The sequence below is a fragment of the Lasioglossum baleicum genome, chromosome 7 (assembly GCF_051020765.1).
Source record: "Lasioglossum baleicum chromosome 7, iyLasBale1, whole genome shotgun sequence".
NCBI lineage: Eukaryota > Metazoa > Arthropoda > Insecta > Hymenoptera > Halictidae > Lasioglossum > Lasioglossum baleicum.
The window spans coordinates 10,479,231-10,501,733 of record NC_134935.1 but is presented as its reverse complement, the minus strand read 5'-3'; the positions used below and the strand labels follow the sequence as shown (position 1 = coordinate 10,501,733).

At 38.2% G+C, this 22,503-nt stretch overlaps 4 protein-coding genes across 9 annotated transcripts; 2 read left to right on the top strand and 2 right to left on the bottom strand.

The window, feature by feature from the left end:
- Window positions 1–8: 8 nt before the first annotated feature.
- LOC143210182 (uncharacterized) lies at window positions 9–3,280 on the bottom strand. Its single transcript, XM_076426780.1, has one exon. It carries the CDS (start codon window positions 1,391–1,393, stop codon window positions 998–1,000), a length of 396 nt encoding a protein of 131 aa, XP_076282895.1. The 5' UTR covers window positions 1,394–3,280; the 3' UTR covers window positions 9–997.
- LOC143210796 (phospholipid-transporting ATPase IF) lies at window positions 1,728–16,973 on the top strand. The gene is made up of 23 exons (XM_076427987.1): window positions 1,728–1,955; window positions 2,167–2,196; window positions 2,294–2,398; window positions 3,630–3,884; window positions 5,211–5,363; window positions 5,445–5,740; window positions 6,472–6,686; window positions 6,794–7,080; window positions 7,480–7,659; window positions 7,898–8,045; window positions 8,109–8,251; window positions 8,865–9,104; window positions 9,203–9,345; window positions 9,409–9,568; window positions 10,794–11,102; window positions 11,796–11,982; window positions 12,061–12,206; window positions 12,266–12,369; window positions 12,519–12,744; window positions 12,824–12,882; window positions 14,034–14,131; window positions 16,686–16,770; window positions 16,932–16,973. The coding sequence occupies exons 1-22, from the start codon at window positions 1,728–1,730 to the stop codon at window positions 16,694–16,696; spliced, it is 3,723 nt and encodes a 1,240-aa protein (XP_076284102.1). The 3' UTR covers window positions 16,697–16,770; window positions 16,932–16,973.
- LOC143210795 (uncharacterized) lies at window positions 16,952–20,230 on the top strand. The gene is made up of 11 exons (XM_076427986.1): window positions 16,952–16,979; window positions 17,067–17,118; window positions 17,194–17,241; window positions 17,339–17,523; window positions 17,591–17,711; window positions 17,883–18,411; window positions 18,477–18,682; window positions 18,753–18,990; window positions 19,080–19,296; window positions 19,876–20,048; window positions 20,132–20,230. Exons 1-11 carry the CDS (start codon window positions 16,952–16,954, stop codon window positions 20,228–20,230), a joined length of 1,896 nt encoding a protein of 631 aa, XP_076284101.1.
- LOC143210179 (cilia- and flagella-associated protein 300) lies at window positions 19,907–22,422 on the bottom strand. 6 transcript variants are annotated; one of them, XM_076426771.1, is made up of 7 exons: window positions 22,283–22,422; window positions 21,738–22,017; window positions 21,565–21,646; window positions 21,414–21,483; window positions 21,175–21,347; window positions 20,931–21,103; window positions 19,907–20,864 (listed from the first exon to the last, which is right to left on the bottom strand). In XM_076426771.1, the coding sequence occupies exons 2-7, from the start codon at window positions 21,830–21,832 to the stop codon at window positions 20,660–20,662; spliced, it is 798 nt and encodes a 265-aa protein (XP_076282886.1). In that variant the 5' UTR covers window positions 21,833–22,017; window positions 22,283–22,422; the 3' UTR covers window positions 19,907–20,659. The 6 variants fall into 6 exon arrangements, with proteins under 6 accessions (XP_076282886.1, XP_076282885.1, XP_076282887.1 ...); XM_076426770.1 differs by having other exon boundaries at window positions 22,191–22,415; XM_076426772.1 differs by having other exon boundaries at window positions 21,738–21,987; window positions 22,283–22,395.
- Between the last annotated feature and the right edge of the window lie 81 nt (window positions 22,423–22,503).

The following is a 22,503-nucleotide window of genomic DNA, read 5'->3' as shown; positions in this document are numbered from 1 at the left end:
TAGCCGACCTAGCCGAAGCGAAGAACCCCTCCCACCAAGAGAACTTGATCCATATATACTTGATAAGCTCTGATCGTTGCGTTAATGTCCAAGGCTCCGCTAATGAACCTCTCGCCCTGTAACTCGCTGTCCGATTTCGTTCTCGCGCTTTGCTGAGGAAATCCAGGCGCTAGGGACAAAGCAGTGGAGAACGACTGGATTGGGCGACATTGTTACGAACGTACAGGCAAGATACAGTAATGTCCGACTGTAAGTCATTTCTCGGCTCTGTGTTGTGACCTAGACATGAGCAGGACACTATTTTTTTGAGGCTTCAAAGACCGCGCCGAACGTACAAAAGGACAGCAAAGCTCGAGAGACCTCGGTCGCCGAGAAGTGTAAACGCACAACTAATCCAATAACAAAACTTCTTTATTTTTCATTATTTTTTTATGGGACTTTGACCAACATATTGACTGCGGATTTTATGCATTTATGACAAAGATGGGTATTTGTAATTTAAAGTAGCGGACATTTTAAAAATATTTAAGGACATCAACGTATTAGTTTCAGCTTAATAGGATAATTAAAAGAAGAATACAATTTTGATTTGGCTCCTGTGTCCTGCAATCAATGCAAACATCTTTTATTTTGCATAAAGATCCGCAATCTAGTAATGAACGATGAAATTTTTCGACGCAAAGAAGGACAGCGTATGGAAAAGAAAGAGTCGCGGAGAGTCGCGGCGCGCCGAAATGAAAGATTCATCGTTCATTACAGAAGTAAATATCATCGGAATTATATCATATTTGGTACCACTTTTATCAGAAAAATGCCACAAATAAGTTGGCTAAAGTCCCATAAAAAATAATGAGAAATAAAGTTTTGTAATTGGATTAGTACGTGGCGTGTTTACACTGCTCGGCGACCGAGACAGCTCGAGCTTCTTGGCCCTTCGCGGGGTATGCCCCGCAGTGGAATGGGCGGCGTAGCTTTCAGCAAGACATACAGTCGGACATTACTGTAAGTAGACACGCAATTCACCTGTTGTCGCAGCTACCAAACTCGACGGCACAACCGCGGGCGCCGACGACACGCGCCACGATGACGAGGTCTTCGGACTTGTTGCGCTATCTTGGAGAACGAATCGGAAAAACGGTTCCCACGAGGGACTCACGGACGCTGGATCCTTCAGCCACAATTGGTATATGTAATCCAAGTATTGACTGTTGCTCATGTTGAGCAGGTTCTCGTACTTGCGGGTGTCGTCGTGTTTGAATCGCGCGAGGCGTTTACGCGCGTCACACATCCCAGGAAGTTTCCTTCGCGAAAATTGCGGCCGTGTAGTACACCACTTCGTGCAATAATGATACAGATGATGTACGAGACATCTCGATCGTAGGTTCGTGTACATGTTCCCATTTGCTTTCACGGCGGATCGAAGTGCCGTAGTCGAGTAAACGTCGTAGTTTACCGGCAATTTCAAACGATCGTTGCTGTCCACTCGAACTTTGAATCTATCGAATTTAATTGACGCGGGGAGTCATGCTGGTATGACACTTGACGATTCGACAGATTGCGTTTGCGACAGGCTTCGGACAATTGTCTGGTTCGACTCGGACAAGCGAATCGATACGTATCGGTGCAACTTTCCTCGCCGTGGCGAGTTTCTGATGAAACAGAGTTTTCACGCAGCAATGCGCGGTAGAAGAATCGGAGGTTGAATATCGGAAGACAAAGTTATCCAGATGGAGGAAGTTGTCGAAGAATCGGAGATTCTGGAGGAATACGATCCGCAGATCGATCACGTCACGCAAGGCTTGGACGATCTGATTAACCTCCCCTACATAGTATACCAAAAGAACGTGAGATCGCTCGGGCTCAGGCTGAAGCGATTCATTCGCAAAACGTTCCTGAAGTCGCACCAATGGATTCGCATACCGATCCTCCTGCGAACTGAACACATTTACACCCACGTGATACTTTTTTGGGAAGCAAGTTTGTAGTAAAACCTCTCACAACTCTAGATTTTTTAGTAGAACCAGACGTGTCGCGAACTCTGTGTATCCGGTGTCACACCGTTCATTCTGTTGACGCTTCCAGTTGTAAGCCAACGCTGTTCGTTGTCAGTGTGTCACTCGATTTCTCGTAGTGTTCGCCAAACGTTAAGATAATCGGGTTTTAAAGGAGCGGCTTACATGCGAAAGCTTCGGCAGTGTGAGCATCAGTTTTGACGAAATGATTGTTCAACAACGTATCGTCCGCAAATGTTAGCAATTCATTGGCAATATTTGGTAATAGAGTGCGCTTACAGGGTTCTGGGACTTCGCAGTACACGGACCAAAGAAATATAACCATCAGCCCCGATAACGAACCGAGCCGAACTGTTTTCCCGAAGAATCATATTGTGTCGAACAAGGTAAGTCGAACAACTTCAGCTGTTGGAGGTTTACAATATGAACGTACGGAGCATAAAATCATTGCGATACCTCTCATTAAGCTCAATAGAATTTAGGTAGTTGAACCTTTTTGGTATGTAGTGCGTCTGCGGCCGGGCAATCGAGAGATGACTCAGAATTATCACTAAAAATTGCTGTGCTACTATTCACAATAGTATTTACATTATTAAATATGATAGTATCTAATCAATTACTACACATTTCAGTGTTGTATGAGGTATTATATCAATTTTGTATGCATAAAATGAAAAAAATCGTACAATGGAGTTATTCTAGGTCAGAAGAAATGTTCAATTTTCAACTTAAAATAGCTCCTACTGCAAAGGGTTAATTCTTATTAGAGTGAATCCTGTGCTCAAGCGAGTAATTCAAGTGAAAACTTCTGTAGACGCAACGCGCACACAATTGCTGGGCAGTGAATGAGTCTGATCCGTCACGTTCCGAGGTGAAACGCTATTCGGAAATTCGAGCGAGAAACAAGCAGGTGTGCGTTGCGCCATAGAAGTTTCCACTTCGTTCGTGCAGTCTTATGCGCCCAGCATTGTTTATTACCACGATTATATAATATTAACTTGCCGTGTTGTTGTTGTATGCGTCAAATCTTGTAATCGAATTTTAAACCTCTTCCCATAGACACACTTGCTTCCAATGACAATAAAAGTAGAAAATGAAATATATGAAAAGAACTTATTAAAAACCACGCTTATATTAAAATGCACTAAAAAGGAGAAAATAATTATTTCCTGGTTCTCCATAAAATACCAAATCCAGTTAAATGATTAATAATATTTTTCCCCAAAATTTTTAGCGATTAGTTCAAAATTTCTTCTGTTATAAAATTAGTGTCGGAATAGATAGAAAAATTTAATACAAATTTAAATAAAATCATGACATTAGTGACTATAGAAATAAAAGCGCTAAACTATATTGACGTAATCTTCGAGGACGCTCCACGCTTTTATTTTCATAGTCACTAATGTCATTAAATTTTTCTATCTATTCCGACACTAATTTTATAACAGAAGAAATTTTGAACTAATTGCTTATATATATTTTTTTATAGTTTTTTTTATATATTTTATTTAATTGATTGGAACAGTCCTGGGGGTGTCGCAAAAAATTTGTGCACTCTCCTTGTTAGGTTTAAGCTCGTCAGCCGAGACGTTTAATCGAAAATTACTGTTCTTAAAGTACACAATCTGGAACTTCGTGCCGAAGAATCTTTTCGAGCAGTTCAGACGAATCGCAAATTTCTATTTCCTGATTGCGGCGCTCGTGGCAGCGGTGTCCAGTTCTGCAATTTCGCCACTAACCAGCATTCTACCACTCAGCTTCGTCGTTTTTATCACCGCGTGTAAACAGGGATACGAAGATCACCGCCGTTACGTCGAGGACAAACAGATCAATCGAAGATACGTGAATGTTGTTCGCAGCAGATGTGTACAGGTAACTAATGTGCTATTTGAATACAACATCTGTCTTTATTTGACTGCGCTGTAAGTTAACCACAAACGTTAGGATGTTAATCTGTAGCTTGAGGTATGTATGACGCGAAAACTCTCCAGGCTTGGTGAACAGCTGATATATGTAATAAATGCTAATAAGTGGTACATTAACATTAATATTTCTGATTCCTAGTCTTGCTACTAGTGACATCACAGTCCAATTTTAAATCCTTTGGTTACATTATCTTTTTTAGTTACGTTATCAACAATGGACGCTTCTGAGCTATGATAAAAATTTTACACGATATTATCATCATGATTATTGTAGGATCTCAGGAAAAGGGTTTTTCCGGAACCCTGATCTGAAGTATTGGAGTGTGTGTTAGCAAGCAGGTGTAACATTTCTTAGAAATCGTTGCAGTATGACATTTGTGTTATGTAACTTATTATGTTTTTACACAGTAAAGCCTTGGTGTAAGAGAAACTCTCGGATCCGTGCTGCCACTTACAATTAGATCGTATGGTGCTACGATGACGTAGAATCGGTACCTTTCCGAACCTGTCGCGACAGGCTGGGTGACGTAGCCGATTCTACGTCATCGACGCTCGCAGCACTAGTTGTCCAGACCAGAATTAAACCACTAAGTACAGTTGAAATTATTTCGTGTTTAGTGTCATTTTAATCAGAAAAATTCCACACATAAGTTGGTAAAAGTCTCATAAAAAATAATGAAGCATAAAGAAGTTTTGTAATTGGTTAGTAGTGGTTCACTCCGATATACCCGACAATGGTGTTAACATTGTTTTGCAAAAAACGAGATAAAAGTGCTATGCCACATTCAGAACGGAAATATTATAGTATTTTCCTATTTTCTTACACTCAGGTACGTCAATGAGATAACGATTTTCCTCACTTTATCGATTAGTATAATCTTTCATCGTTTCCTGTAACTGTTGAAGCCAATCGAGTTTAGATTATTTCAACGAATTTCGTGCAACGGTTCGTATCAAGATTAACCTGTTGTCACCGTGTTATCTTTTATCATATACAGGACATGTCCAATTTGGTGGTGCAACCAGAAGAAAATAGAGAATTTTATTTTCCAGAGTTTTTCGTTCTTGAGAAAATACAATTTGACTAATGTATCAGTGCCTGATGAATTTTCAAAGCCGATTTCCTCGAAATCTTGTTTGTAAATGTTTTATAGCACGTTTTCGACTTCCTTCTTTCTGTAGAACAATTCCCTTTTTAGCGTGGAAACATATTGCATTCTCTATACTATAATAATTTCTTGTCTAATTACGATCTTGATGATTATATGCGTAGATGATTCACTGCGAATCAATAGTGGTCGGTGATCTAGTGAAGGTATCCCGAGACGAAGACATACCTTGCGATCTCTTACTCCTGTATTCCTCGGAAGAGGATGAACGTTGCTACATTACCACCGCCAATCTTGACGGAGAGACTAACTTAAAGGTAACAGACTTCTTCTCGAAAGAAGCGGAAACATGTTTCGATAAGATTTTGTTACATCATGGTCCACCGTCGCCTGTTTAGACATTGATGGTCCCGAAGGTGCTCTCGAAAATGACCACAACGGAAATTGTATCGATGCAGGCTACCATCACTTGTCAGCATCCTTCGTCAGATCTGTATGGTTTCCACGGGAAGCTGGAGATCGAAAACGGCGACAGCGAACGCAGTGGTCATCTAAACAGCGAGAATTTGATGCTTCGCGGTTGTAACTTGAAATACACCGAGCACGTAATCGGATGCGCGATATACACCGGACAAGACACAAAATTGTCGTTGAATTCGAAAATCAGAAGTAACAAATTTTCTACCGCCGAGAGGTAAGCGTACAGTGACTCGAATTAATATATATTCGGATGCTCTCAAAAAAAACGATAACTTTGTTAATATTGGACTATGCGATTTGAACTTTTTTGGGAAGCTACAGCAATTAGTGAAAAGAAATTTTTTTCAAAAATAGCAATTGATCGGAATTGTAGAAAAAATACTGAAAGTTGCATTTTACAACTTTTTTATGTGGGCCTATATTGAAAATTTAAAAAGTACGTTTTGTAGATCTGCGTCAATTATATGCACTGTGGAAGTTTCGTCGAAATCGGTTGATGCAGGAAGAAACGACAGGCATTGAAAGATGTAAGAATTCTTAGATATGTATAGGCCGAAAATCGTGAAAATCTGCAATTTTTACCATCTTTGAACGTTTGTATATGTTTAATTCACACAGATCTATAAAACGTAGTTTTTTAATTTTCAATATAGGCCCACATCAAAAAGTTGTAAAATGCAACTTTTAGTATTTTTTCTATAATACAATTCCGATAAATTCCAATTTTTGAAAAAATTCTTTTCACATCCTGTAGTAAACTAAATGCTCTAGCTTCCCAAAAAAGTTCAAACCGTATGGTACAATATCAAAAAAGTTATCGTCATTTTTAGAGCGACCGAATATTAATTCGAGTAACTGTATACATACATATGTATGTCGAATGAGGAAACACGGTGCGCAATTACGTTGTCGTTTCGCACAGCGTTACACGGTGCTTAATTACAGATCCATTAACAAGTATATCATCGCGTTCATGGTGCTGCTGATAGTCGAAGTGATAGAGTCTTGCATGATGAAAACTCTGATGGACTCGACAACTAAATGGAACTTGTACCTCGGTGGCTATAACACAATCACCTTTCTCTCATTAGCTGACGATTTCTTCAGTTTCGCAGTCTTGTACAACTACATCGTCCCCATATCGTTATACGTCACAATAGGTAAGAGCCATTGTTCCTTTCGTTCTTCAAGTGTGAAACTTGTCGCGTGACTCCGCTGACCAACAAAGAGACACCTGACAAGCTGCGATCAATTGTTCTCGTTGCAGAATTACAAAAATTCCTCGGTTCGTTTTTCTTCAGCTGGGACATCGACTTGTACGACGAGAAAACGGATCAACCGGCGTTGGCTAACTCATCAGACCTAAACGAGGAACTGGGTCAGGTCGAGTTCCTGTTCGCGGACAAGACAGGCACGTTGACCGAAAACATGATGGTGTTCAAGCGTTGCTCCATCGACGGGAAAATGTATATGGAAAAGGATTGCGACGGCTCTCTCTATTTGTTGCCCCCCAACGGGGACGAAGAGCAAGCCAAGAAATTAGTCGACTGGGAGGTAATCATTTCAAACAGACTTTTAGTTAGTTTTTAGACTTTTAAGTTATTTTAAACAGACGCAAATTCTAGTTATTCGTTTTACAGTAAAGTCGCGATCTAGCTCCTTGAGGATCTCCACGATCACCTACCCCTTCCACTGGCGGGCATCCCCGCGAGGGGCCAAGAAGCAAACGGTCCGTGTTTGCATCCTTCTTTGCTACGTTCGGCATCCTTTGTACAATCATAGAAAAATAGTTTGCCTACACGATCTCTGTCCCTGCTCGGAACAGGCGATGGGTGCTAGATCGCGACTTTACTGTATATCTCAATTTGTAATTTATAAGAACGAGGGGCAACAGAGAATATGTGTATGAAATGAAACATGTCCGATCGGTAAAACTGACCGTTCTGATTACAGTCGGACATCTGGCACTTTATGATAAGCATCGCACTGTGCCATACGGTTCAAATCTCGCCACCGAGCGTGAGGCCGTCAGTTGTTGCGAAGCGCATCGAATACCGCGAAAGCTTCAGGCAGAAGAAGGTAACTCGAGTAAACAGTTCGTTATTGATGCATCCGGATCTGCCGGAGTACCAGGTAAGAATGTCGCTTCGCATTAGCGCGGTTTATTTTTATCTTTCATACAATCTGCTACGGAACAGTTGGGCAACGTTCTCTCGTTGACTCGTGTCAACAATTAGCGAGACGAGATGCTTCGTCTAAATGAAAACGTCAATGTTGTTCTTTCGGAACGACTTAATTTTGACAACTTACCAGAAATGCAACCGCGTGTTTGATTCGAAATAAACGATAAGAATACACATGTGTCCGATAGGCAACGTCAGCAGACGAGAAAGCATTAGTGGAGGCTAGCGCCAGATGCGGAGTTGTGTTTCAAAACAGCTCTAATGATACGATTGAGCTGAGAGCCAAGGGCAAACAGATGCTCTTCCAGAAGATGGAGGTCTTAGAATTCACTTCCGGTTCGTAAATCGCATTGAACCTGTAACGAAACAGATTAACAACGTGTGTTTTTCTTGTCACAGAACGAAAGAGGATGTCGGTAATAGTTCAAGACAACAATAACGATTACTGGCTGTACTGCAAGGGCGCTGATTCAGCTGTTTTTCCGATGATAGTGTCAGGGAAGATAAATGAAGCAATCGCTCACGTAGCTGACTTTTCTATGGTTTGTTCCTTATCTTTTAGACCTCATTCACGTGTTACGATCATGTTCATCATCCCGTGATGCGGCTTTTTTATGGAAGTACTGTCCGTCCAACAAGAGTTGGCACAGTGAAACTCGTAGGTACCACGTGGTATCCCTACTCCGCGCTACACGTCCTCCGCGATTGGCCGAATCACTTGACGAAGACAACCAACGAGCGTCTTGATTGCGACTGCAATAGAGCGATGTGGTGACGCCGAGCTCCTATCACGATCGTTCCCGCCAGAACCTAAGCGCAAGAGTGGGATCTCGCAAACCCCCCTGCACCCCACTAGCAAAATCTGTGCCAACTCTCGTTGGACAGACAGTACACTTAGAAGATTTTGAGACCCCCTTATACAAGATTTCCTAGACCTTTTCGATAATTTAACTAAAAAGTATGTGTAATAAAAATTCAAGTTGTGCTCACTCGCTACTGATTTTTATCGTTCCACTCGTTCACGTACGCGCACAAACACTCGGCGATATTATTACAATGTGAAAGATGTAAAATTCAGAAAATTCCTATGGTGTCCTCTTATTGTTTAATCCCGCACTGGTTAGAAAAAGTTAGTGAAAGCGGTCATTTTTTCAGAGAGGCTTTCGAACGTTGGTTGTCGCGTACAAGAAGATGAGCCGAACGGAATACGAGAAACTGATGCAGAGAGTGGAAAGGGCCAGGCAAGTGATCGGGATAGAGCGAGCGGTGCACACCGAGAGAGCTTACAATCAATTGGAGAGCGGTCTGACTTTGTTAGGTGTGACTGCCGTTGAGGATCGTCTTCAGGAAGAGGTGCAGGAGACGCTCGAGAGTTTGCGAGTCGCAGGCATCAAGGTGAGTCTCCCGGAATAATAAATCTTATCAATCTGTACGACAGATGTAATCTCCTCGTTTACTCTGCCTGTCATTGCATCAACTTCTTTTCCGCTTAGATATGGGTGTTGACTGGCGACAAAGCGGAAACCGCCGAGAACATAGCATTCTTGTGCGGCCAGTTCAAAGAAGGAACGGAAGTATTAAGAATGGTGGACATAACAACGCCGCAAATGTGCATAGACCGAATCGCATATTTCGAGTGAGTGATTTATTGCTCTTATTAATCGGTGTGTTCTCCATTGTAAAACACGCTTCGTTCTAGGCGGCGAATGATACTCGAACCCCATAATCACTATGGTCTATTAGTTGACGGATATAGTATAACGGTAGCATTGAACAACTGCCCGCTCGAATTCCAAACGATCGGGATGGCCTGCGAGGCGGTGGTCTGCTGCAGGCTGACTCCTTTGCAAAAAAGCGAGGCAAGTTTTCGTTTGCTCGCTTAAAGGGGTAGAATCGTTTCTAGGATTGCAAGGGTGTGGCATGCGCCTTCTCGTTTCTCAGTAGTCAAAAGCGCTAGATAAAACATCAATCTAGGCCGCAATCACCTTCAAAAGTCCCATTTTTACATTTACGGACATAATTTGCATTATTCGCAGATTTATGGAAATAGCTACATGCGCAGCTTTATGTTTCCAAATAATGCAAATTATGTCCGTAAATGTAAAAGTAGGACTTTTGAGGGCGATCGCGGCCTAGATTGATAGTTTATCTAGCGCTTTTGACTACAGTAATCGCGCGTTTACTGTCAGTGGTCGTCTGTGCGATCACTGTCAAGTGCCTACTCACTCCACTGCCGGCCAACGCCGCGCCGCAGGACGGCGATGATTGATCTCGGCTCAGGTATATCGGTGTGAACAGCACAACATTGACTCGAATGAATCGAATGTTCAAACTTCTCAATTTCCATTATTTTTTTATGGAACTTTCACTAACTTATTTCTGACATTTTTCTGAATAAAATGATACCAAGCACGATCTAATTTCAATTGTATTTAGTGGTTTAATCGATGGTGAAATTTTCGAACGCAAGGAAGGACAGTGCCGGCGACGGCATCTGTCCGCGTCTCTTTCTTTCCCAAACGCTGTTCTTCATTACGTTCGAAACTTTCATCGTCGATTAAACCACTAAATACAGTTAAAATTATATCGTGTTTGGTGTCATTTTAATCAGAAAAATGCCAGAAATAAGTTAGTGGAAGTCCAATAAAAAAATATGTAATGAAAAATAAGGTATTTTTAACAGGCATTACATTATGAGAACACGCGGGCCTTTAAACTGTGCCGGCGACGGCGCGGCGACACGCTTCAGCCACGCGATCCGAATTTCATCCTATCCTTCGCTATGTTCCGCTTTTCGATTAAAGTCTCGGCGCGGTAGACGCAGTCATAAAAAAAATCGTGTCTCTGAACGATCACTGTCAGTACAGAACACGGCTGTTTGACAGTAAACGCGCGATTACTGTACGGAGAAATGAGAAGGCGCATCCCGCACCCTTGCAATAATGGGAATGGGAGTCTACCCCCTTAAATTGGACTAAATCTGTAAGGTTAAAAAATCGAGCACTACTCCAGTTCGTCGTAGAACGATCTGATATTTGAACGTGTATATGAGCGTATCTGATATTTGGCAATCGTATACTGCAGATAGTGAGTTTAGTTAAACACGCCAGCTCCCATCCGCACACCGCTGCTATCGGTGATGGGGGCAACGACATTGCGATGATACAAGAAGCTCACGTTGGTATCGGAATAATGGGCAAAGAGGGTCGCCAAGCAACGATGAGTTCCGATTTCGCGATAGCCAAGTTTCGATTTCTGAAGAAAGTGCTGCTGGTTCACGGTCAGTGGTACTACGTGCGAATCAGCACTCTGACGTTGTACTTCTTTTACAAGAACATATTGTTTATCACACCGCAACTATTGTTCGGTATTCACAGTGGTTTCTCTGTACAGGTAACGTATGAAATGCCCTGACACAGGCCTGGCCAACACGCGGCCCGCGAGGCGATTTTATATTTCTATTGAAACTTTTGTTTCTTGTTGTATGTATACAAAAAATATTAAATAAATGAACTGTCATTGTCATAATGCGCAAGTGCGACTACGAACTCCAGTTCTATATTTGATATCTAAGAAATGAAACAAATTTTTGCGTCCACGTCAAATATTAATTTTTACTATATACTTATATTACATCCGAGAGATATTCCAACTTAAAATATTTTGCACAACGAGTTTTAAGTGCTTTTGGATCCACATATGTTTCTGAAATATTTTTTCCGAAGATGAAATTTACAAAGAGTTCGTCACGTGCTTCATTAACTGATGCCAATTTAGAAAACCAGCTAATAAGAAAAGATGTACAACGTCGAACATAAATATAGATTTACAAAAATTAAGTGAAAGAAAGGATAAACAAATATCTCATTAATTAAAACTCGAGAGTTAATTATATTGAATCATATTATAACAATAAAATTTTATTCATTTTGTATTTGTATTACATTTTTTAAAAGCACGTTCACCTAAAGTGCGGCCCGCTGTAACGTTACGCGGCATCAAAGTGGCCCGTGAAAACCATTTGGCTTGGCCAGGCCTGCCCTAACACATGATCGTGCTAATATTGATTCGGCAATCCCCTTGTAGGTATTTTACGATGGTATGTTTTTAATGTTTTTCAATGTGATATTCACGTCCGTGCCAATAGTGTTTTACGGAATATTGGAGCAAAATTACAGCGCCGATAAGCTGCTGCAATGTCCTTATCTATACAAAATGTACAGACATAATTATTTGTTATCGACCAAGCGGATAGTTCTGTGGAGTATTTTAGGTAAACAAGAGTTCATCCGATGTATACATTCGAAACGGTTTTGAATACTATTATGCGATTATATAAACTTCTGTTCAGGTTTCTGGCATGCTGCTGTCATATATTTTATGACGTCAACTTTCATAAGTGTTAATCCCGTCAGTTTGTATAATAACACGCCGGTGGATCAGTGGACTTTCAGCACATTCGTTCTTCATGTGGTCACGTTAGTGGCCAATCTACAAGTACGTGTGTGCAATAAAAATCTACGCAGAAAGTAGCATTCACGATCGATCATTTTCAGGTTTTGCTACACAGTTCGAATTGGACGTTTCCGTTGGTGCTGGTAGTGATACTTTCAGAGTTCACATTTATCGTATTTGCGATGTGCTACTCTTTTATACACAGGTAAGCGGCGTTCGTAAACACGCTATAAGGGAAATGCTACACCGTAGCAAATTGCTTTTTGCACAAACAACCGATATCGCCAAAGTTATCAGTGAATTAGAAACGTGTTTTGTGAATACACCCAGGATCTGAATACGACCTGATTTCAGACGGTACGATGGCGACATGTTGACTGTTTTTCCGAAAATATTCTCGTCGATGTCGTTGTGGCTACTGGCTATTGTGATTGTAGTTATCTGCCTGATACCCGACTATTTAATGTTGACGTATAACGGATACATGCCTGCCCGTATAACGAGGAGAAACGAAGAACTTCCGCCTAGTGTCACCAGTCGTGTGAGCGAGAGCGGAGAAAGACACTCTACGTTGACAGCGGTAACAATTAAACTTTTGTGCGCACGCGAACAAAGTGTCATTATGCAGCCCGGTCGGAAATCATATCTTTAAATTGCAGATTCAAAGGTCCCGTCACATATTCCGGAGGAGTGGCCTCTTCACACCAGCCAAGATTGTGTAATTATGACAAAACTGCACTTTAATCAGTCACGACCGACTATCGAGTTAGTAGTTCACAGATTACCTTCAGTGAAACGTAAGTCGCTTCTTGATTTATGCACCTGCATTTGCATCTTGAATTTCAAACCGAACCGACGCCAAATAACATCATGTTTTTACCAGTCTGCATAATTTATTATGTATTATTTATTTAATTATCTCCTAAAGTAGGACGATAAACTGTAAAGATATTTATTTTATTTAAAGAGGAGTATGTACTTATTATTAGAGCAATTTCAGTCGTCGTGATAAAGGAAAACTAAATCGACAAAAATGACTAATAAAATATAGTGATGCACAGAAATAGAATTTGTAGTGCAGTTCGCAGGGTGTCGCACACGAGATAGCTTTTTTTAAAACTAATTCTGATTCTTCTGGCAAACTATAAGAGAGTAAACACTTCGATTATTTCAGTTTTCTAATGAATTATCTGCACGAAGCGTACATAGTTTTTTCATTTTGTATATATTGTTCATTCATTTCGGAGAAAATATTTCGCGGAAAATGGCCTCGTATAGTTATTTAAACTAGGTATGGATTAGACGGATTTTACCGCGTGTATTCGAGTTGCAGCTGTGTGTCAAATTACATTGAGCGCAATAACCACGTTCAGACAGCATTGAGTTGCGTAGAATCTGTCTGGTCTAATACTCATCGTGCGTGATACACTCTGTAATTTTCATTCAGATTTACTTTTTCATTCTTTTTTCTCATGTCAAAGTAAATGATTGCCTTGTGATAAATATTAATCGTGTAATGTAGTTGTAAGTACCATATTTTTATACTGTTTAAGACTATTAAAGGATCGCAGTCTTCTACATGATCGGAGAGACTTTAGGTACTAGAATTAAGGGAGATTTGTTATTTATTTAACATAGAACATTGTCAGCGACTCTCCAACCTGTTTGAGCGCTGTGCGTCTCGAATCGTCTATTTAGTTATTTAAAATAGCGTGTAGTAAGGAATAAATCGACGTGAAAGTATGTCTCTTCATACTTTATGACTGATTTATGCGTGTTTTGTACTATTTAAATAATGACATTCTATATTAAAATAATCGAAAGCTGCAGCCGTCTAATAATCTATAAAAGTCATTCTTTTCATATCAGTATTACGAGCCGAAGTCTGGGCAAGTTATGCGTAACCGAGGCTTCTTCCTGTGTACGGAATTGTATCGTGAACTCGCCGATGTCTCTTTCACCACCGGGTAAAAAAAATTCACTATATATATACAGTAAAGTTGCGATCAGGGTTACCATATTCTAGTCTCGCCAGGCCCCTTACCCTTCCGCCCCTCGCCCAGCTGCGCAGCGAAGCCCGCCTTTGCTTCCCCCACTCTTCCCACTAACGCTGACGCATACGGTACGCGTACGATAAGCAGAGGCGGGCTCCGAAGCACAACTGGGCGACGGGCGGAAGGGTAACTTATGAGTCGGGAAATGATGCAGCACGGTGAATTGACTCGCTCGTTCTTCCCACCGAACCGATTCCCAACGATTAGTATCTAATGACACGTCTTTTGCTTGTGCACACATACACGCATTATCTCGTACAGTCGTACACTGTTGCAACAGACATGTTCGGCACGATCACTGTGTTCAATCAGTTACACGATTATTAAATTCTTATATAGTTTTTTTCGGACACGTAACTTTATAATCGTCTTTTCCTGAATCCGTTATTCTTGGACTATGTATATCTATTTTGTTGCGAGCACAAGGTTCTGTTCACAAGGGGCCTGACGAGACTCGCAGACTGGTTGCGATCTAGCACCCATCGCGTGTTCCGAGCAGGGACAGAGATCGTGCAGGCAAACTATTTTATTATGACTGTGTCGACCGCGCGCGCCAAAAGTACAAAGAATGCTGAACGTAGAAAAGAACTGCATGTAAACACCAATCGCGCGGCCTAAGGTGCAACAACAGAATAGAATAGATAATATGTAACAACAGAATAGACAAGAAAGCTTATCGGTGAGACAATACTAGTGACCGAGGCAGCATCTTGGCACCTCGCGGGGATGCCCCTTCCCTTCATTTACGCAACAAATATATAGTCCTGGATACAAAAAAGATTAAACTCCACCAACGGGAGAAAGTTGGACTTGTTTGAGTTTTTTAACTAAAATTTGGAAAATAAGGCTTAAAATAACGTTTTCCACTTCGTCCTAATGTACATACATCTTTGAATGTGCTGTACGTATCATCACTTTATCTAGCCTATCTTCTTCTCGCCGATAGTCACTCTTGTTGGCCGGAAACCGAAGCACAGTAAGCTACAGCAAGTAAGTTATATCGAGACACAAGTATTCGATAAATATATTTAGTCGATTTTCTTCAAGACATACAGGGTGTTTCGTCTAAAACAGGACACCTAAATATCTCTTCAGATTATTGTGATGCAAAAAATATTTGTTACGTAATGTGCATGGTGTCAATGGACCAAATATCTGGCACGAAAATTTTTTTCCAAAGGTAATTTTTTTCGGAGTTATCAAGGTCATCGATGTTTTTTGATACATAACTACATTTTTATTTTATTGCATCGGGTAACTGATCGAAAAATACATTCAGATATGTATAATAACATGACCTTGAGCTTGATCTGAAGGTAACACTTTAATTTTCGAAGATCAAGGTCATTTCAAGGTCATGTTTTTATAAATGTCTGAATGTATTTTGCACTGATGTGTTACTGCACTGATACTATTTAACTATCGACGAGCTTTCCTATTTTGTTTAAATATGGCATGTATATTATAGTAATTTTTTAATTTATTAAGGCTGGATAAATAATTAGAAAAATCGAAGCTAATTGAAGAAGAAATTTCTTTATTTATTTTCCGTCACATTTACCTTTGGGTCAGCCTAACTTAATAGGAATGAAAAAGAAAATTGATTCGATTGTCTTGCAATAATATTTGTGTTCGGGTAGGAAATATCAAAACATCGATTTTTTTATTGTATTTGTTTTTAAGCATAACACGTTGTGGTTTATTTATTATTCATTATTATAATACAAATATACAGCACACTTCATTAAATACTGTTTTATTATTTTTATGCCAAAATTTATTATACACATTTTACACTATTTATCATTTGATACAGCGATCTTTTACGTAGCACTAAGCGTTTAGTATACATATATGTATAGACATCCGATCAACACACGTTTTTATAAGTAAAAACACGCTCGATGAACTTTGGACAGTACAACCAGAGAGAATTGATAATAGAATTTCTATTTCGGAAACCGAAAATTAACTGTTTGTGAACATAAGGCGCAGGTAAACGAAGTTCTACTGCGTATGAGGAGTACCTGTGATTCTACGTAAAGTTCTACTCTAACTGTGTGTATTATTGATTAAATGTTGCGCGTGTGTCAAACGGGCATGTGCGGAAAGATGCCAAAATAATATGAAGCACATATACATACACTCGTACGAATATCGATCAGGAGAAATCGAGTAAATGGCGGAGCATAGGTAAACATATAACAGTCAATCTGGGGTAGGTAATTTAAGTAACTTAAATACATAGTAATATTTAAATAGTCGAGCAGATGCATGGGATTCACTACCTGATGGCAGTAGACAGACGCGAACGTCTGCTCGCGTACCTACGAATAGAAGATTTTCAAAGAGAAACTTGACCAAACGGTGTTAAATGTTTACTCGTTTGTTTACCTGCCGTGATCGTCAATATATCATTTATCAACTATTCCATAATTCTCGTCTGATGTGGTTTATGGCTTTTCAGATATCGATTAATACTGTGCCTAGAGCAAGCAACTGATTGAAGTGGTACACCGTTTTTCTCGTTCTCTAGACTTTCCAGAATTAATGTATGAACATTGAAAGTATTAATAAGCATTTGTGTAGCAAATAAATAAGTATCAATACCGTTAATATTTAATTAACAAATCGGAACTCATCACAGAGACTAGTTATAACTAATGTATAAACTATGTATATAAATATGTATAAACTTGAAATTGTTTTACAGGTATGTTAAACTGAGTAACAATGAGGATAACGTCATGCTATTTTCGACGTATCTTAATAATAGCAGTATTTATTACTCTGGTATTCTGTGTTGTCCAAATTTTTCGACTCAAATTGGATGATAATGGATTGACAGTGGGCGAGGATGGATGGGTATTCGATGAAAATTTAACAAACTTGGATAAATTGTGAGCGAATGTTTAATATCTTACGCTGAGAACATTCTATTGTGACCAATCGTAATTGGGATTATCTTCTTTTAGAATACACATATCTCAGTTGATTAAGAAATCGGAACAACCTAGTGTCAGGTGTGTAATTCCTCATCCAATGAGCAAATATTCAAATACATAATTTGATCTGTGTTCTAAATGTGAGCGACGTTATAAAGGACTTTCATATTTCCAGAGAAGGAGAAGTAGCTTGTAAATTACCTCAGTTAAATGTGTCCAATCCAGAAATCATCAAATTTATACACACCGTATCTCCTTTATCGTGTAAACCTGACGATTGGGTTACGGTTAGCGGCTCGAGACTTGAAATTAGCAAAAAAGCTAAGAAAAAATATGGCTCGATAATATGTTCTTTTAGCGGTAAGTTAGATCAACTTTGCAATAATGTCATTGTACTAGTTCTAATAACAATTCTGTTTCTCTCTAGAAATTGTTAGAAAAAATGACTATAATGTATTATTCATGACATCGGTCGATTCCAATGATTATTATGAACTTAAACACAGTGATTTTGTCGATGTCAAATGTGAATCGAAAAATGGCGATGAGTAAGTATAAAAACATATTTAACACATTGACTACCATGGCGGTGGTCGTTACCGACAGGCAATGAATTTTCCAACGATGCTGCGGTGGTTATAGCTGACTGGCACAACCAAACTCGATAACGCGTTAAATGATAATTTCAGCAGTGTTCTACTTAAATCGATAATTTTTAGGTGGCACAGTATTATGGCTGGAGTAAAGAATGATCCTCGGATGAAAGAAGAAAACAAATGGGAAAATGTTGCGAGCAACGCTCTTAAACTAAATATACTCATGTTAGGTTTTGATTCCTTATCTCGCAATACGTTCATACGCAAATTACCAAAAACATATCAGTATCTAAAAAATGACCTGGATGCTCTAGTTCTGGAAGGATATAATATAGTAGGCGATGGCACGCCGCAAGCACTTATTCCTATTCTTACTGGAAAGATCGAGCTCGAATTACCAGATACAAGAAAACGTATGGGACAGAAAGCGTATTTTGTCAATGTGTATCCAATGATATGGAATGAATACAAAAAACAAGGGTACATAACAGGATTTATGGAAGACGTGCATCATATTGGAACCTTCACATATCGTCTAAAAGGTTTCAAGGAACAACCCACTGATCACTATATGAGAACATACTATTTAGCTGCTGCCCCATATTTTAGATATTACAATAAGTATTGCGTTGGAAGCATACCGAGGCACATGGTAAATTCAAATTTTTTCTAATAGTAATATATTGAGGTCACATATACTATATTATATTCTTCCAGGTAATGTTAAATTATATGAAAGAAATTTTCAATGTCTACGAACATCAACCGAAGTTCTTGTTTGGTTTTCATGGAGAACTTTCGCATGACTCTTATAACGACGTAGGAGTAGTTGATGGAGATTTACATACATGGGTGAAAGATTTAAACGAATATGGTCACTTGAATAACACATTATTAATATTAATGAGTGATCATGGACACAGGTTTGTGTTTAGTCAATACATTATACTGAATATTTTGAATAAATTGTACTAACAAACGTGTACTTTAAAGATTTGCAGAAATTCGCAACACTTTACAGGGCAAACAGGAAGAAAGACTTCCATTCTTTTCCTTTGTTTTTCCACCATGGTTCAAAAAAGCATACCCAAAAGCATATGCCAATTTTTTGCATAATACCCAATACTTAACCACACCATTCGACGTGCACAAAACACTAGAAAACATATTGAATTTTGAAACTCCAAAAGACGGCGATCGCCATCAAAGAGCAATTAGTTTATTTGATAAAGTAAGTCTCGCGTAATTTTTCATTTTCTAACTAACTAGATATTTTATTAATGATCTAAATCACCTAATTCCATTACATAACACACGCAGATACCGTTAGAAAGAACATGTGCAGATGCATTTATAGAACCGCATTGGTGTGCTTGCCTTAGTTGGCAAGAAATTTCAATTGAAGATGCCAATGTAATCGCTGCAGCCAACTATTTTATAGAGTTTCTTAATGTTTATACAGAGGAGCATCGTAAAATATGCGAAAGATTGCAGTTAAAAGAAATATTATGGGCTGCTAAACTTTTGCCGAATAAAGGTAACAAAAAATTCTAATTTTTACAGCGGGTGTTATTTACCTTGTTACCTATACGGGATGGCAAAGTCTGGTACTTCCTTGAAAAGAGTTATTCCAGAAGTCATTTGAAAGAACTTTTTCTTTTGCCAAAATATTCTCCGCTATAGCATTGGCCAAGCCAGAATCCATCCGCTGTCGCCGCGCCCCGATTGGTCCGTGCTTTTCGGAGAACGTTTTTGCAAAAAAAAGTTCAAATGACTGCAGGAATCTCTCCTTTCAAGAAAGTTTTTGGAACACCTTACACATGTAGCTCCCTTAGATTATGATGTGACTTATTGTTAGACACGATATAGAATTTGTAAAAATTTACATATATAAATAGACTCGTACTTTATTCAGCATTTATATTTGGGGAGTGAAAATAATACAATAAGTAATTATTAATGGTAGAAGTAGTTTTTATATAGTCTGAGGTTTATTTTCAACCCCTGAATATGAATGTTGGCCACTAAAGAAAAATTAAGTCTTATATATGTAAAACTCTTGTTACAATTGTATAAAATATAATATGTTTCGTATTGATAAAAAATCAAATTCTAGGCCTATTAAAATTTCAAAAGTCGGGAGATCAAGATGGTTTCATAGGAGATTTTAGTGCCAAAACAAAACCAACCAGTGAAACTTATCAACTGAAAGTAAAAACAAATCCAGGGGATGGATTGTTTGAAGTAAGCATTACTTATGATATAAGGAGAAATACTTTTTCAACCAAGGTAAGTTTATTATCATCATCACAGTGCATAAAATATTTAATAGTTACATGTCAGATTGTACAATAATTTTTCTTACATTTTAGATTTCAGATGTCAGTAGAATCAATATGTATGGATCTCAAGCAAGATGTGTAGAAAATTCATTGTACCATTTAAGAAAGTATTGTTACTGCAAGCAATAATAAGCAATAATTTATCAATTTTTTAATATAGCTAGGATCATCGTAAAGAAAAATGTACTTTTCCAACATCTTTCTATAACACGCCAAAGGATTACTATAGATTTAATAATAAAAAAAAGTATTCTTGTTGTTTCTTTACAATTGCCAGTTAGGTATTTTCGATAAAATATGAAATGTTAAATACATGTGTAAATATATATGTAGTGGGGCGTAATTCGTGGAGCTTTACAACACTTCCATTTTTGTTTTTATATGAAAAAGTATTTGTTTCTCAGTTATATCACGAATTTTGCCCAATTCTGAATAATGTAAATAATGCACAATGTATTTATTACAACAAATACATAATTTAAATATTTCAATGTTTGTACAAAGTAACAATTTTAATGAAAAACCAATTTTTTAATATATATAATTGTTTGCGAGACCTTATACTTCTCCAGACAGACAGTATTCTCCATATTGATGTAAGAATGTTGTAATTTCACGAGTTTTGTTGTATACTAATAGGAACCCAATATTTTGTATGTGAGACGGCTTACATGGAAAGTATGCTTGATTTTTACTATCTTTGACTACTACTTCTAGAACTAGCGTACTAACAGATAAATCTGAGTCATTTTGTTTTTCCACTCTAAAATTATTAAATCATTAATTTCACTTTCTGTTAAATATAAATTTAACAAATAAATGACAACACCTTATCAAATCTTTGTAAATAGTTTTGGTAGCATCCAAATATGGATCTAATTTATCTTCGTGTTGACACAGTATTCCTCCAAGAACCAGCATTTGAAAAATACGAAATATAAATTCCTCTCTCTCGTCTTTTGTGTATAAATTGTATTCTGGACATTCTTCGTCTAATAACATCTATAAGCATTAAAAAATAAATAGATTTGTAGTAGTGAAACATTAACTACATAATGTAGAAAAATTCATACTCCTCTGAGATTATCACTAACTAGAATATTATCAATTTCTGTATCGTATCTTTTGCAAATAGTCCCTGTCTTATACACAATTCCATTTTCTGGATCTTTTAATTTATCAAAAAAGGACATACTTAAAACAGAACAAGGCACTGGTTTTACCTCAACAACTGACGATGTTATGCCTAACAATTATAAAATGCATTAATAATATATATTATGTTATTATAAATAATATTCCTCTTTACTACCTTGCTTTGCCCAATGATTTCCTTGCATTGTTATTAATTCTTTCCCAATAATGTTATCTTTAAAGAATGCCTATAAGTAATTGAAATGCAATTACTTTATATGAAACATGTACAAATAAAATGATTATAAATAATGTATTAATCAACTAACATCTACTAAAAGATATTTCTGATACTGTTGGAAAGGTTCATTAAATGAAAAATGTTGAATAACGAAATTTCCACGTATACCCCTGCAATATAATAACAATAATTTGTTATGTATACAAACTAATGTACATATTGAAACACGCAATGCGATCTAAAAAGTATGGACTCAATTACCATTTCGAAAACAAGCTCTGTGTTGTTTTATTATTGATTCCTACGTAATTCTTTGATGCGAGTGGCACGAATGTATAATTCGATACGCCTTCCATTTTACAACAAATGTAACATTGCTATGGAGACAAGGCATGTTCATTTTGATGAATTTAGGTGCGTATCTGGCGCAATGTCTTATAAAGAAAGAGCCTGTTTGGCTACTGTTGGCTACTGTTGGCTACTATCCTTGGCATTGGGCAGCAGGAGGAAACTGAAACGCACAGTATGGATGAAGAAGTGGCTGAAAATGGAAAAAACGTGATCGGTACGGTCATTTAAATTTGCTGCGTGCTGATGATTACAAAAATTATTTTCGTATGGACGAAAATCTATTCAACAGATTGGTCACCAAGATTTTAGCACCATATTTATCGAGAAAAAATACAGTCATGCGAGATTCTCTATGAGAGATACCTTGCTACTATCCCTACTATACATATATAGGCGAAGCTTCGAAGATATGAATAAGTTTTCTGTCATAATCTATTTTATGTATGCTCCCAAACCTCAAACGCGTTATTGACAGGTATCAGTGGATGGTTAAATATTCAATGAAATTGTTATTCAGGGGCTAAAAAAATTGGTGGGTGTATACTGGAGAATCCTCTGTGTCTGGAATGTACAATAAAGATAATTTATTCATGCAAACTGAAAAATATTGGATATTCATTACAGCAGCAAATAATCCGTGCCACTTTTCCCATAAGACGCAATGTTAATTCCGGCA

What these genes read in the sequence shown, in the direction of transcription:
- LOC143210182 (XM_076426780.1), bottom strand. Translation starts at nt 1,393, where the DNA reads ATGTACACGAACCTACGATCGAGATGTCTCGTACATCATCTGTATCAT.
- LOC143210796 (XM_076427987.1), top strand. Translation starts at nt 1,728, where the DNA reads ATGGAGGAAGTTGTCGAAGAATCGGAGATTCTGGAGGAATACGATCCG. An exon ending in CTGAACACATTTACACCCAC is followed by an intron (nt 1,956 to 2,166) that starts GTGATACTTTTT and finishes CGGGTTTTAAAG; the next exon opens with GAGCGGCTTACATGCGAAAG. An exon ending in CATGCGAAAGCTTCGGCAGT is followed by an intron (nt 2,197 to 2,293) that starts GTGAGCATCAGT and finishes GTGCGCTTACAG; the next exon opens with GGTTCTGGGACTTCGCAGTA.
- LOC143210795 (XM_076427986.1), top strand. Translation starts at nt 16,952, where the DNA reads ATGAGGATAACGTCATGCTATTTTCGAC. An exon ending in GAATCGAAAAATGGCGATGA is followed by an intron (nt 17,712 to 17,882) that starts GTAAGTATAAAA and finishes GATAATTTTTAG; the next exon opens with GTGGCACAGTATTATGGCTG. An exon ending in GAAGCATACCGAGGCACATG is followed by an intron (nt 18,412 to 18,476) that starts GTAAATTCAAAT and finishes ATATTCTTCCAG; the next exon opens with GTAATGTTAAATTATATGAA.
- LOC143210179 (XM_076426771.1), bottom strand. Translation starts at nt 21,832, where the DNA reads ATGGAAGGCGTATCGAATTATACATTCGTGCCACTCGCATCAAAGAAT. An exon ending in AAATCATTGGGCAAAGCAAG is followed by an intron (nt 21,348 to 21,413) that starts GTAGTAAAGAGG and finishes TATAATTGTTAG; the next exon opens with GCATAACATCGTCAGTTGTT. An exon ending in TTAGTGATAATCTCAGAGGA is followed by an intron (nt 21,104 to 21,174) that starts GTATGAATTTTT and finishes TAATGCTTATAG; the next exon opens with ATGTTATTAGACGAAGAATG.